The sequence below is a fragment of the Mobula birostris genome, chromosome 5, assembly GCF_030028105.1.
Source record: "Mobula birostris isolate sMobBir1 chromosome 5, sMobBir1.hap1, whole genome shotgun sequence".
NCBI lineage: Eukaryota > Metazoa > Chordata > Chondrichthyes > Myliobatiformes > Myliobatidae > Mobula > Mobula birostris.
The window spans coordinates 74,749,683-74,763,670 of record NC_092374.1 but is presented as its reverse complement, the minus strand read 5'-3'; the positions used below and the strand labels follow the sequence as shown (position 1 = coordinate 74,763,670).

The 13,988-nt window shown below is 40.3% G+C and overlaps 1 protein-coding gene across 3 annotated transcripts in view; it reads right to left on the bottom strand.

Moving 5' to 3' along the window:
- The window catches only part of jak2b (Janus kinase 2b), a 279,703-nt gene that overhangs the window by 57,714 nt on the left and 208,001 nt on the right, over positions 1–13,988 (bottom strand). For all 3 annotated transcript variants that reach the window (XM_072258216.1, XM_072258215.1, XM_072258214.1), the window contains one exon: positions 11,802–12,123. In XM_072258216.1, the coding sequence (XP_072114317.1) occupies positions 11,802–12,123 (322 nt within the window). The remainder of the gene's footprint in view (positions 1–11,801; positions 12,124–13,988) is intronic.

Below are 13,988 nucleotides of genomic sequence, written 5' to 3'. Positions count from 1 at the left end.
AGCTTGTAGCAAGTGCTGAAAAGGCTCACCTGTGAGAAAATAGTGAGAAAAGTAGCATGATGTGCTCTAACATTTACTGAGATTCTTCAACAATGGTCATAGTTTTCACTTTTGGACTCCAATTTATGTTGGAATGAATGTTGTGGAAGGAAGCTACTGACATGATGTAGGAAGCCCTGACCACGACCAGAGATGGTGGGCCTCCACTGCTACCCTAAGCACCAGTAATGCATAATGTGCAGTAAGATAAGGGCATTGTGGAAGTAGTGACATCTGTTAATGGGTGTCAAATGATGAATGTAAATCAGGTTCAACACAACAAATAGTGTAAAGAAATATCTGGTTAAATTTCCCACAACTTCATCTGGAAAACTGGACACACTGATACTGCCACAAACTTTATCTTTGCCATTGATTTGTATACATCGTCTGGATGAAAAGCCTTTTTTTCCACTGACCCTTCAAACCTTTTGATTAATTGCTTGAAATCTGCACATTCTAGGTTTTGATGTGTTTGCCACCAGAAGTAGATGCCTTCTAATTACCCTCTATCAGCTCAATGTAGTTTGATACACTTGAATCTTTTATGTCTCTAACGTGCCTAAAAGGGAGAAGAGGTGCTGCCCTTTGAGCTTAGTGGAGCACTGCACAAGGCAAATGATAGCACAGTCAGAGTGGGATGATGGATTAAAATGACAGGTGGCAGACCTTTGAGGTTTGAATACTGAGTCGAACAATAACAGATAAGTTAGCTAGTCCAGATAATAAGGTTCACTCTAACACTACTCAGTGGTTTCTCTCCCCACCAATGTTGTTACTGGATCTGCTAGTTATTCTTGTTTACTCTTGTTTATACTGTATGACTTGGTGACTATGACTTTACAAAACCAGCATCAACTTTTACTCTCTTTCTATTGCCCTCATTCATCACCTTCCAATTTCATTCCTACAGAGAGATCCTTTTCTTAGAAGACAGCAAAAACAAATGCATCACCATGACAATTTGAATCTTCACCATTCTCTTGTCCTCTCCTTCTTGTACAAACCTAGTAAATTAAAACACCCATAAAAATTGCTGGTGAACGCAGCAGGCCAGGCAGCATCTATAGAAGAGGTACAGTCGACGTTTCGGGCCCAGACCCTTCGCCAGCTGACGAACGGTCTGGGCCCGAAACGTCGACTGTACCTCTTCCTTTAGATGCTGCCTGGCCTGCTGCGTTCACCAGCAATTTTTATGTGCGTTGCTTGAAATTCCAGCATCTGCAGATTTCCTCGTGTTTGCATTTTTAAATTAAAACACGTTAGCTTTCTCACTTTCCCAGCTCTGGTAAAGGATTATTAACGGGAATTGTTAGCTGTATTTTATTTTCAGGGATACTGCCTAACCTACTGGGTATTCCCCAGTGTTTTCTCTTTTTATTTGGGTGACAAGCTTCAGCATTTGCAAACCTTATTCCATTATGGCATATGTTCAATATTATTTCTGTTAAGTGGCATCTACTGCATTATCTTAGTGCACTCCCTCAAAAATGTAAGATTGTTCAAGCAAGATTTTCCCTTCTGAAACGGATGAATACGGATCCAACAACATTCAACGTGCACAGTTACATTGTGGCTCAGCTGCCCATTGAACTGGCACCCTGTCCATCATCCAAGATACCTGTTCTCTCTACTATTACTAGCTACTAACTACACTATCTACAAATCAAGTTTTAAGAGTTATACAGCACGGAAACAAGCCCTTTGGCCCAACCCGTCCATACTGACCAAGGTGCCGTTTACTAAATTCACCCAAGACTTCCCAATACCCTCTAAACCTCTTACCTTTTACCTAAACCTATGCCTTCTAGTTCTTGATATTTCTGTTGTAAGGAATAGTTTCTTACTATCCACCATGTTATAGCCTTCAATTTTGTATACCTCTATCAGGACCCACACCAGCCTCTTTCGATCCAAGAAAACAAAACCCATCTTGCTTATCCAGTCACTCATAACTGAGGCACTCCACTCCAGGCACAATCCTGGTGAATTTCTTTTGCACCTTCTGTAGTGCAGTCAAGTGTTTTTGTTATAATATGGCAACCAGAAATGTATAAGTACTCCAACTACAAACTAATTCGAGTACAGGAGCAGGGAGGTACTACTGCAGTTGTACAAGGCCTTGGTGAGACCACACCTGGAGTATTGTGTGCAGTTTTGGTCCCCTAATCTGAGGAAAGACATCCTTGCCATAGAGGGAGTACAAAGAAGGTTCACCAGATTGATTCCTGGGATGGCAGGACTTTCATATGAAGAAAGACTGGATGAACTGGGCTTGTACTCGTTGGAATTTAGAAGATTGAGGGGGGATCTGATTGAAACGTATAAGATCCTAAAGGGATTGGACAGGCTAGATGCAGGAAGATTGTTCCCGATGTTGGGGAAGTCCAGAACAAGGGGCCACAGTTTGAGGATAGAGGGGAAGCCTTTTAGGACTGAGATTAGGAAAAACTTCTTCACACAGAGAGTGGTGAATCTGTGGAATTCTCTGCCACAGGAAACAGTTGAGGCCAGTTCATTGGCTATATTTAAGAGGTAGTTAGATATGGCCCTTGTGGCTACGGGGGTCAGGGGGTATGAAGGGAAGGCTGGGGCGGGGTTCTGAGTTGGATGATCAGCCATGATCATAATAAATGGCGGTGCAGGTTCGAAGGGCCGAATGGCCTACTCCTGCACCTATTTTCTATGTTTCTATGTTTCTAATTTATGATTTAGGAAGTTGTATCATAATCTTCTAGTTTTATATTCTTGGCCACAGTGAACGAAGTCAAAGTATCTATCTATCTGTCCTGCCTATTCTCAGCGGTCCTTGGACTTGTCCACAGGGGTCCCTCTTTACCTTCAGTCCTCTACCATCCATTACGTATTAGTCTTTACAAATTGCACCACGCCTCACTTATGAAGATTAAATTCCATTTGTATTAGCTTTGATCAAATAATATTATCCTGTAGCCTCACTATCAACACCATTAAATTTTCTCCCTTCAAAATGAACAATTTCCCACATTATCCATTCTCTATTTATCAACTTCTTGCCCAACTACCTAACCTGTGAATATTCAGATTTCAAAGTTCAGAGTAAATTTATTGTCAAAGTACATGCATCACACCATATACTACTCTGACATTTTCTCGTGGACATTCGTATTGAATACAACAAAACACAATAGAATCAATGAGGAACTGCACACAAAAAAGCAAAGGAAACAATCAAAGCGCAAGGGCAACAAATTGTTCAAATACATAAAACCTCCCACAAAGTAATAATAATAAATAAATCAATCAATAATACATATAGAGAACATGAACTGTAGAGCCCTTGAAAATGAGTCCACAGGTTGTGGAATCATTTCAATATTGAAGTGGGTGAAGTTATCCAGTCTGGTCCAAGAGCCTGTTGGTTGAGGGGTGATAACTGCTCCTAAACCTGGTGGTGCGGCACCTGAGGCTCCTGCATCTTCTTCCTGATAGCAGCAACAAGGAGAGAGCATGGCCTGGATGGTGGGAGGCATTGATGAGAGATGTTGTTTTCCTGTGACAGCATTCCTTTTGGATGTGCTCAGGATGTGATTCCTTTTGGAGGGCTTTACCTGTGATACACTGGGCTGAATCCACCAGTCTTTGTAGACCGTTCTGTTCAAGGGAATTAGTGTTTGGCATAAAATGAGAAATCTGGACTGAAGCAATCGTGTTACTTCCAGGCTTCGCCTGCATATTATTGCTACTCGCTACTGCAGTACAGTATTAGATACAGGTAGTAGGATTCCCTTACTCTACTCATGCAGTGATGAAATTCCTATGAATTAGGGTACAGCTTTCAATGAGGTAAAGTTCAGAATCTGCCCCTTCAAATTGTCTTGTTCACTCTTGTCTAGCCCTCGGCCCAACCAAGATGTTGCTACCCACTTTGTACACCTTCAGGCAGAGACTACAGTTTTGCCTGAGCTATGATGACATCATAACTTTTCCCCTTTATTAATTGCAGCATTTGAGGTTGGAGTTAAACAACAGATGATTGACTGCGGTTGTTAACCCATAATGAAAATGGCAGAAGCAGACTAAATGAAAAAGAAGTGTAGACAGTATAGTGCGGAGTATCTGAAATACAGATTAATACTAGCACCAAACAACCAACACCAGCCAATGTGTACACAAGTTTTTTTTCCAAATGAAGCAATGAAACCATCCAGACTCCTTGAACATTTGAAGAGAATATACTCTGATAAAGCAAAGAACTTGACTTATTTTCAGTCACACCGTGAAAATTTTCAGAAATGGAAAACACCTCAAACAGTGACAGTTTGTGTGCTTCATACAATATTTCATTGCTCATTGCTAAGTATAGAAAGTTCCATATAATTGGAGAAGAACTGATTCTGCCAGAAGTAAGTGAGGCTCTGAGTACGGTTTTGCATAAGTCACTAGACCAAATAATTAAAGCGATTCCTCCCAGCGATAATTCTGTTCAAAGATGAACAGATGAAATGTCTGAGAATGTGGAAGAAACATTGTGCAACATACTTAGGACAACAAAATCTGCTCTGCAGTTGGATGAGTTAACTCTGCCAGGAAACAAACCTTTGCTTTTTGGTTATGTTCACCTCATAAAAGATACAAACCAGGTTCACGAGTTATTTGCAAGAGGATTAGAAACAGATACCAAGGGGGAATCAATATTTCAGGTTGTTGAAAAAGTTTTCAAAGAAAAGGACATTCTGCTCAGCAACATTCTTGCTCATGCAATAGATGGGGCACCAACAATGACAGGATGCCACCGTAGCGTTATAACTTCCTTGAAAAAAGCTGTACTGAACATATTTACTATTTCACAGAAAACTTCTTGTTGCAAAAAAACTGAAGTAATTCGTGCAAAAATCATTAAATACTGTTATCACAGTAGTAAATAAAATTGTCCCATGTTCTCTACACTCCACAACTTTGAGAGCTTTATATTCGGAATGCAGAACAGTTTGAACACCTGCTCTCAGTTGGCTCTCATTAGGAAAATGCCTGAGATACTTTAATAGAAACCATAGAAAAACTACAGTACAAAAACAGGCCTTTTGGCCCTTCTTGGCTGTACCAAACCATTTTCTGCCTAGTCCCACTGACCTGCACACAGCCCATATCCCTCCATACACCTCCCATCCATGTATCTGTCCAATTTATTCTTAAATGTTAAAAGAACCCACATTTACCACCTTGTCTGGCAGCTCATTCCACATTCCCACCACTCTCTGTGTGAAGAAGCCCCCTCTAATGTTAAACATTTCCCCCCTCACCCTTAACCCATGTTCTCTGGTTTTTTTTCTCCCCTTGCCTCAGTGGAAAAAGCCTGTTTGCATTCACTTTATCTATACCTATCATAATTTTTATACCTCTATCAAATCTCCCCTCATTCTTCTACGCTCCAGGGAATAAAGTTCTAACCTATTCAACCTTTCTGTGTAACTGAGTTTCTCAAGTCCCGGCAAGATCCTTGTAAATCTTCTCTGCACTCCTTCAACCTTATTTATATCCTTCCTGTAATTGGGTGACCAAAACTGAACACAATACTCCAGATTCGGCCTCACCAATGCCTTATACAACCTCATCATAACATTCCAGCTCTTATACTCAATACTTTGATTAATAAAGGCCAATGTACCAAAAGCTCTCTTTACGACCCTATCTACCTGTGGCGCCACTTTTTAGGGAATTTTGTATCTGTATTCCCAGATCCCTCTGTTCCACTGCACTCCTCAGTGCCTTACCATTAACCCTGTATGTTCTACTTTGGTTTGTCCTTCCAACGTGCAATACCTCACACTTGTCTGTATTAAACTCCATCTGCCATTTTTCAGCCTATTTTTACAGCTGGTCCAAGTCCCTCTGCAAGCTTTGAAAACCTTCCTCACTGTTCACTACACCTCCAATCTTTGTATCATCAGCAAATTTGCTGATCCAATTTACCACATTATCATCCAGATCATTGATATAGATGACAAATAACAATGGACCCAGCACTGATCCCTGTGGCACGCCACTAGTCACAGGCCTCCGCTCTGAGAAGCAATTCTCTACTACCACTCTTTGGCTTCTTCCATTCAGCCAATGTCTAATCCAATTTACCACCTCTCCATGTATACCTAGCGACTGAATTTTCCTAACTAAGCTCCCATGCAGGACCTTGTCAAAGGCCTTACTGAAATCCATGTAGACAACATCCACTGCCTTCCCTTCATCCACTTTCCTGGTAACCTCCTCGAAAAACTCCAATAGATTGGTCAAACATGACCTACCACACACAAAGCCATGTTGACTCTCCCTAATAAGTCCCTGTCTATCCAAATGCTTGTACATTCTGTCTCTTAGTACTCCCTCCAATAACTTACCCACTATCGACGTCAAACTTACCAGCCTATAATTTCCTGGATTACTTTTTGATCCTTTTTTAAACAACAGAACAACATGAGCCATTCTCCAATCCTCCAGCACCTCACCCGCAGACACCGACATTTTAAATATATCTGCCAGGGCCCCTGCAATTTCAACACTAATGTGCTTTTTAAAACTGTGATAAAATTCTTCGAAGACTCATATGCTTCACTTAGTCATTAACTCAAAATATTAGGCATGACATTGCTTATTTATTAGTATTAATCACCAAGTTTAAGGAAATCAGTCTTCAATTGCAAGTAAATGATTTGAATCTTATCAATGTCAGATCAGTCATCTCCATATTTCTGTCCATGTTAACACTCTCTGAGTTGGAAATGAATGAAAAAAATACCAGATGATGATATTTGTATATTGTGCCCAGTAGGGTGAGCTGCATAAAAATATAAAACCATAAGATATAGGAGCAGAAGTAGGCCATTCGGCCCATCAAGTCTGCTCCGCCATTCAATCATGCGCTGATTCAACTCTTCCACTCCCCTGCCTTCACCCCATAACCTTTGATACCCCGGCTAATCAAGAACCTATCTATCTCTGCCTTAAATACACTGAATAACTTGGCCTCCACAGCCACTCGTGGCAACAAATTCCACAGATTTACCACCCTCTGACTAAAGTAATTTCTTTGCATCTCATTTCTAAATGGACGTCCTTCAATCCTGAAATCATGCACTCTTGTCCCAGACTCCCCTAGCATGGGAAATAACTTTGCCATATCTAATCTGTTCAGGCCTTTTAACATTCAGAATGTTTCTATGAGATCCCCCCTCATTTTCCTGAGCTCCAAGGAATACAGGCCAAGAGTTGCCAGACGTTCCTCATACGGTAACCCTTTCATTCCTGGAATCATTCTTGAAAATCTTCTCAAAACCCTCTCTGATGTCAGTGTATTCTCTCTAAAATAAGGAGCCCAAAACTGCACACAATACACCATGTGCGGTCTCATGATTGCCTTATAGAGCCTCAATTTCATATCCCTGCTCCTATATTCCATAGCTCTAGAAATGAATGCCAACATTGCATTCGCCTTCGTCACAAACGACTCAACCTGGAGGTTAACCTTCAGGATATCTTGCACAAGGACTCCTAAGTCCCTTTGCATCTTTGCATTTTGAATTCTCTCCCTATCTAAATAATAGTCTGGCTGTTTATTTCTTCCACCAAAGTGCATGACCATACACTTTCCAAAATTGCACTTCATTCAAAATTGTAGGCACGTGGCCAAGTGGTTAAGGCATTGGACTAGCGACCTGAAGGTCGTGAGTTCGAGTCCCAGCCGAGGCAATATGTGTTGTGTCCTTGAGCAAGGCACTTAATCACACATTGCTCTGTGACGACACTGGTGCCAAGCTGTATGGGTCCTAATGCCCTTCCCTTGGACAACATTGGTGTTGTGGAGAGGGGAGACTTGCCGCATGGGCAACTGCTGGTCTTCCACACAACTTTGTCCAGGCCTGTCCATGTTAACACTCTCTGAGTTGGAAATGAATGAAAAAAATACCAGATAATGATCTTTGTATATTGTGCCCAGTAGGGTGAGCTGCATAAAAATATAAAACCATAAGATATAGGAGCAGAAGTAGGCCATTCGGCCCATCAAGTCTGCTCCGCCATTCAATCATGGGTGGTGAGAGAGTGAAGACTTTCCAGGTGCAGATCCATGGTCTCGCAAGACTAACAGATGCTTTTTTTTGTAATTTCATTTGCCACTTCTTTGCCCATTCCCCTAAACTATCTAAGTCTCGCTGCAGGCTCTCTGTTTCCTCAACACTACCCACTCCTCTACCTATCTTTGTATCATTGGCAAATTTAGCCACAAATCCATTAATACCATAGTCCAATCCATTGACATATATCGTAAAAAGCAGCGGTCCCAACACCAAACCCTGTGGAACTCCATTGGTAACCGACAGCCAGCCAGAATAGGATCCCTTTATTCCCACTCTCTGTTTTCTGCCAGCCAGTCAATGCTCCGCCCATGCTAGTAACTTCCCTGTAATTCCATGGGCTCTTGCTAAGCAGCCTCACGTGCAGCACCTTGTTAAACTTCACTTCCCTCACACTCTTGAATGTTCGGTATACTGCAGATGTCTTCCACTGTGAAGACTGATGCAAAATATGCATTCAGTTCCTCTGCCATCTCTGCATCTCTCATTACAATATCTCCAGCGGCTTTTTTGTATTGGTCCTATATCTACCCTCTACTCTCTTTTACCCTTTATATACTTAAAAAAGCGTTTAGTGTCTTCTATGATATTAGTCGCCAACTTCCTTTCATAATTCATCTTTTCCTTCCTAATGACCTTCTTAGTTTCCTTTTGCAAGTTTTTAAAAGCATCCCAGTCCTCTATCTTTCCACTAGCTCTGGCTTCCTTGTATGCCCTCTTTTTTGCTTTTACTTAGGCTCTGAATTGTCAGCCACGGTAGTGTCCTTCTTCCTTTTGAAAATTTCTTCTTATTTGGAATATATCTGTCTTGCACTTCCTTTATTTTTCGCAGAAACTCCATCCATTGCTGCCCTGCTGTCCTTCCTGCAAATGTAACTTTCCAGTCAACTTTGGCCAGTTCCCCTCTCATGCCATTGTAATTTCCTTTATTCCACTGAAATACCGACACATTGGATTTTATTTTTTCCCTCTCAAATTTCAATGTGAACTCGATCATATTGTGATCACTGTTCCCGAAGGGTTCCTTAACCTTAAGCTCTCTTATCACCTCCAGATCATTTCATAACACCCAATCCAGCACAGCCGATCCCCTAGTGGGCTCAACAATAAACCGTCCCTTAGACACCCTACAAATTCTCTCTCTTGAGGTCCAGTACTGACCTGGTTTCCCCAATCCACTTTCATGTTAAAATCCCAGTAATTATCATGACATTGCTTTTCTGACATGCTTTTTCTATCTCCTGCTGTAATTTGTAATCCACATCCCAGCTGCTGTTTGGAGGCCTGTATACGACTGCCATTAGGGTCCTTTTACCCTTGCCATTTCTTAACTCAACCCATGGAGACTACACCTTCCAATCCTATGTCATCTCTTTCTAATGATTTAATATTTTTCCTATACACAGCACCACACCACCCCCTCTGCCTACTAACCGATCTTTCCAAAACACTATATATCCTTGGCCATTCAGCTCCCAATGGCAGACAGATATGTCAGAGGGATCTCAGGATCTTCTCTCAATCCAAATGCCAGATTGGGTAATAAATCCATTCCTGTAAACTTGTAATAAGAAATTTAACAGGAAGAATGGAGGAAGAACTGATCTTGTTGCAAATGGACTTTGAGCTGAAGCCAAGGCCCAAAAAATAATATTAAGAAATTTGACTCTAGAAAGAAATCTCTGAACGCTATACTGCACTGTGGAAAAAGGTCAAGATGTTTTTTTATTGCCTTTCCAACATCACACTTAGTAGAGTGTGGTTTCAGTGCTGTTGCCCAACTTCTTTCAAAGCAATGAAGCAGATTACAAGTTACTGAACTGGGTATCTGAGACTCCTTAGTGACATTCAGCCTGACATTGAGAAGCTGATATCATTGCACCAAGCCCATCCATCTCACCGAAAGGTGGAAAAGCAATGAAGTAAAGAATAGTTGCACTACTAATGTATGCTCGAAAACCGTTGATGAAAATTGTCCTTACTGTAATTACACAAATAAAGACATAGTTTTATTTGCAGCTTAAATAGGTTTGAGTACTATTTGCAATTATTTGTCACTGCTTTGAATTTGTAGCTCGTAATTTCTTTCACTGTGCATCATAAATTCAAATTCTTTATATATTTTATGTAGTGGCCAGAAATGGAGAGGGGGTGCTGGGGATGGGGTTCTGGGAGCCAAGAGGGCAGTAACCCAAAAATGTCTGGGAACCACTAATCTAAGTGATAATGCTGAAGAACTTCAAGTTGCTGACCCTCTCCACCTCTGATGAGGACAGGCTCATGGACTGCTGGTTTCTTCCACCTGTAGTCAGTTATCAGCTCTTCGATTTTGTTGATGTTGAGTGACAGGTTATTACTGTGACACCATTCAGCCAGGTTTTCAATCTCCCTCCTATAGGTGATTCACCACAACTTTTCATATGGCCAACAACAGTAGTGTCAGCAACAAACTTAAATATGGCATTGGAGCTGTATTTAGCCTCACAGTCATAAGTATAAAGTGATTAGAGCAGAGGACTAACAACACAGCTTTGGTGTTGATGGTGATTATGGAAGAGATGCTGTTGCCAATCTGTACTGACTGGGGTGTTTCTTTTAAGAAATCGAGGATTCAGTTGCACAAGAAAGTATTGAGGCCTAGGTCTTGGAGTTTACTGTTTAGTTTTGAGGCGTTGATATTAGTCAGCAAACTGTTTTTTCCTCACCACTTGCCTTCTGACCTATTTTTGTTTTAAGTCAATTTGGTCACTGAACATTTGGTTCCTTTCTGCAAGTTATTTTGCAAGCAATCATCAGTCATGTCAAAATGTTACTTCCTATATACAGAATATTATATACAATAAAACAAAAATGTAAGTTAATTCTGAAATTACAATTACAAAATTCAAAATATACTTAGAAATATTGGATCACTGACACTCGATCTGAGTTGATTAGAAGGAAATATAATACATGATAATATACAGTATACTCTTATTATAGCCATACTATTGTCTTCTGGTTCTCAGGTTCCATGGTGTCTCAGTTGTTAGTAAAATGTAAAAAAGGAGTCACTTGTTAATTATGAAATTAGTTAAACTAAAAATTGTTTAGCTATGACTTGTTCTTTCAAATGTGAAACAGCACTGTAGCATTCAAGAAGGAACTAGCCCACAACCGAAAGCAGAAAGCAGTGCACAATGTGTTGAAGGGACTACATGGAATCAATGTGATATCAACGGCGTAGAACAAAACTGAGAGGGCAAAATCAATAGGCTAAATCTTCTGTTCTCTGTTACATATTAGACATAACCCATCATGAAACACAATTACATTTTCAGAAAGCTGTTAACAAATGATAAGAGAACAATCCAGAAAAAACTGACAGACATTTCCATAAAGCAAGATTCAACTGTAAAAATGTATACTCTGTAGTGTGACTTTTTATGATATAGACATCATTCGATGTTTGTCATCACACACATAGCGTAGATTCAACAATATCGGTTCAGATATTGACCTATATAAATTTAGATAAGTTATGTCATAGAAGGTGAATTGCAATTGAACTTTTGTTTTACCGGATTAGTTCATTACAAAATGATTAATAAGTTGTGTCTTTTGATAGCCTGCCTGTTTATTCTGCAACAAATGCATTTAAATTACTGTAGCAATTACCTGAAAGGACTGGGATTCGTTGTCTTTATATCTCCCTTTCATCCACTGAATGCCACTATTTCCAGTTACAATGATGGTTGTATAGATATCTTCCCCTGAAGGGCCGCATACAGGCTCTTTCACTTCAAAATACTCAGAGAACAAAGCAGGTTGCAGATTTTCCATATTAATGAGGTATTTCAGCTTCAGATCTCGTGCGCTTGCATTGCATTGACTGAACTGACGGATGAACCTGTAGAACCTGTACCGGATCCGCTTCCTTGTCACAAAATGGTAATTCTGGATTTGCAGCCGAACATTTTCTGGCAACAATGATTTATAACTGGAATTAAAACAATACAATCAACAGTTAAAATGTAAAAAGTCAATCATAGTGAATGCGTTGAAAAATCTCTGACAACTAAAATTACACAAGGTTAATGGGCAGGAAAAAAAACAAGTAAAAAAAATTCCTTCTTAAAGAAATACATCACCCTGCAAAAGTTATAAACACATCAGTATAATACTAGCAGCTGCAATGCTATTATCAACTCTGCATCAGAAAGTTCAAAGTCTGATTCATAAACCAGGCAGTCCCAGCGGTTACAAACCAGACTGAAGCTCCTGCTCAGTCAGGTATTAATTTCAAGTTATGTTCAAGTTATGGGTCATGGGAGCCCAAAAATCTCACCCATAATATTAGGCCTACAAAACTGTTGGAAGGAATATTTGTACCGATGTGACTGAAACACTCAGTTTGTGCATTGTTCAATAGTAGGATACTAACATGGCAACAGTGAGTGTAATAATTATTTTTTGCTTTTAAAATAAATTGAAATTTTAATCAACTACAAGAATCATGTGCCAGCATTTGGTTTCTAGTGAGCCCTTTGAAACTTATAGGTGATGTAGGAGTAGGAGGGCGTAGGAGAAATAGCCTTGGCAAAAAGGACTAAAGAGAATCCCCAAACTTTTATAAATATATTAGAAGCAAGAGTAGGGATAGAGTCATTTCCCTGAGAGGGCAAAAGGAAAACTTACAGTACATGTGGAGCCTGGGGTATGAGTGGGATCCTCACTCAATATTTCTCATTGGCATTCACCAAGAAGGCAGCTGTGGAGGGTGAAGATTTAGAAGGAGGTACATTGATATTCTGGAAAATATTGGTGTCAGGAAGGAGGAAGTGATGGCAATTTTGGAGCACATTAAGGAGGTTAAGTCCCCAAGGTCTGGTGGGATTAACTCCTGGGTGTCAAGGGATGCAAGGTAAGAAATGGTTGTGGGTCTTAGGGAGATTCTTCCATCTTTGTTAGCTACAGTCGAGGTACCAGAAAACTGGAAGACAGCTAATATCTCCCTATTCAGAAGGGGCAGTAGGAATAAGCCAGGAAGCTACAGGCCAGTGAAACTTAAATCAACCATAGGTACACTACTGGGGACAAAAATTGAAGGTTCCGGATTTATGTTCACTTGAAAGAGTGGGACTTGATTAGGAGTCAACATGTTTATATGCACGGGAAATCCTGCTTTACAATTTTGATTGAACTCTTCGTAGAGATAACCAAGAAAATTAACATAGCCTTTGACAAAGTCCTGCAGAGTAGGTTGGTCAAGATGTTTTAGGTACGTTGCGGGGGGTGGGTCAAAGAACTGCTGGCAATCTTGATCCATATCTGGCCTGGTGATAGGAGACATAGGGTAGTGGTCAAGGACTTTTTTTTTCCTCACTTGAAGGCTGAATCCAGTGTTGTACGTAACACAGGGATCAGTGCTACAATCATTGTAGTTTGTCATGTAAGTTACTTGGATGAAAACTTTGGTAATTTGATGAGTAAGTTTGTAGATGTCACAAAAACTGGTGTAGCAAAGGATATTTTGAAAGGATACAAGAGGATATAGCTCAGTTCCTAATTTGGATAGAGTGGTGATAGAAAGAACTCAGTCTAGACAAGTGTAATGAGTATAAATATTTGTTTATTTTTTATTTACTGATATATAGTGTGGAATAGGTCCTTCCAGCCCTTCAAGCCACATCACCCAGCAATCCCCCAATTTAATCCTAACCTAATCATGGGACAATTTACAATGCCCATTAAATCTACCAGTTGGCACACCTTTGGACCTAGGGTGGAAACTGGAACACTCAGAGTAAACCCACATAGTCACAGGGAGAACATACAAACTCCTTACAAGAATCAATAAGAATT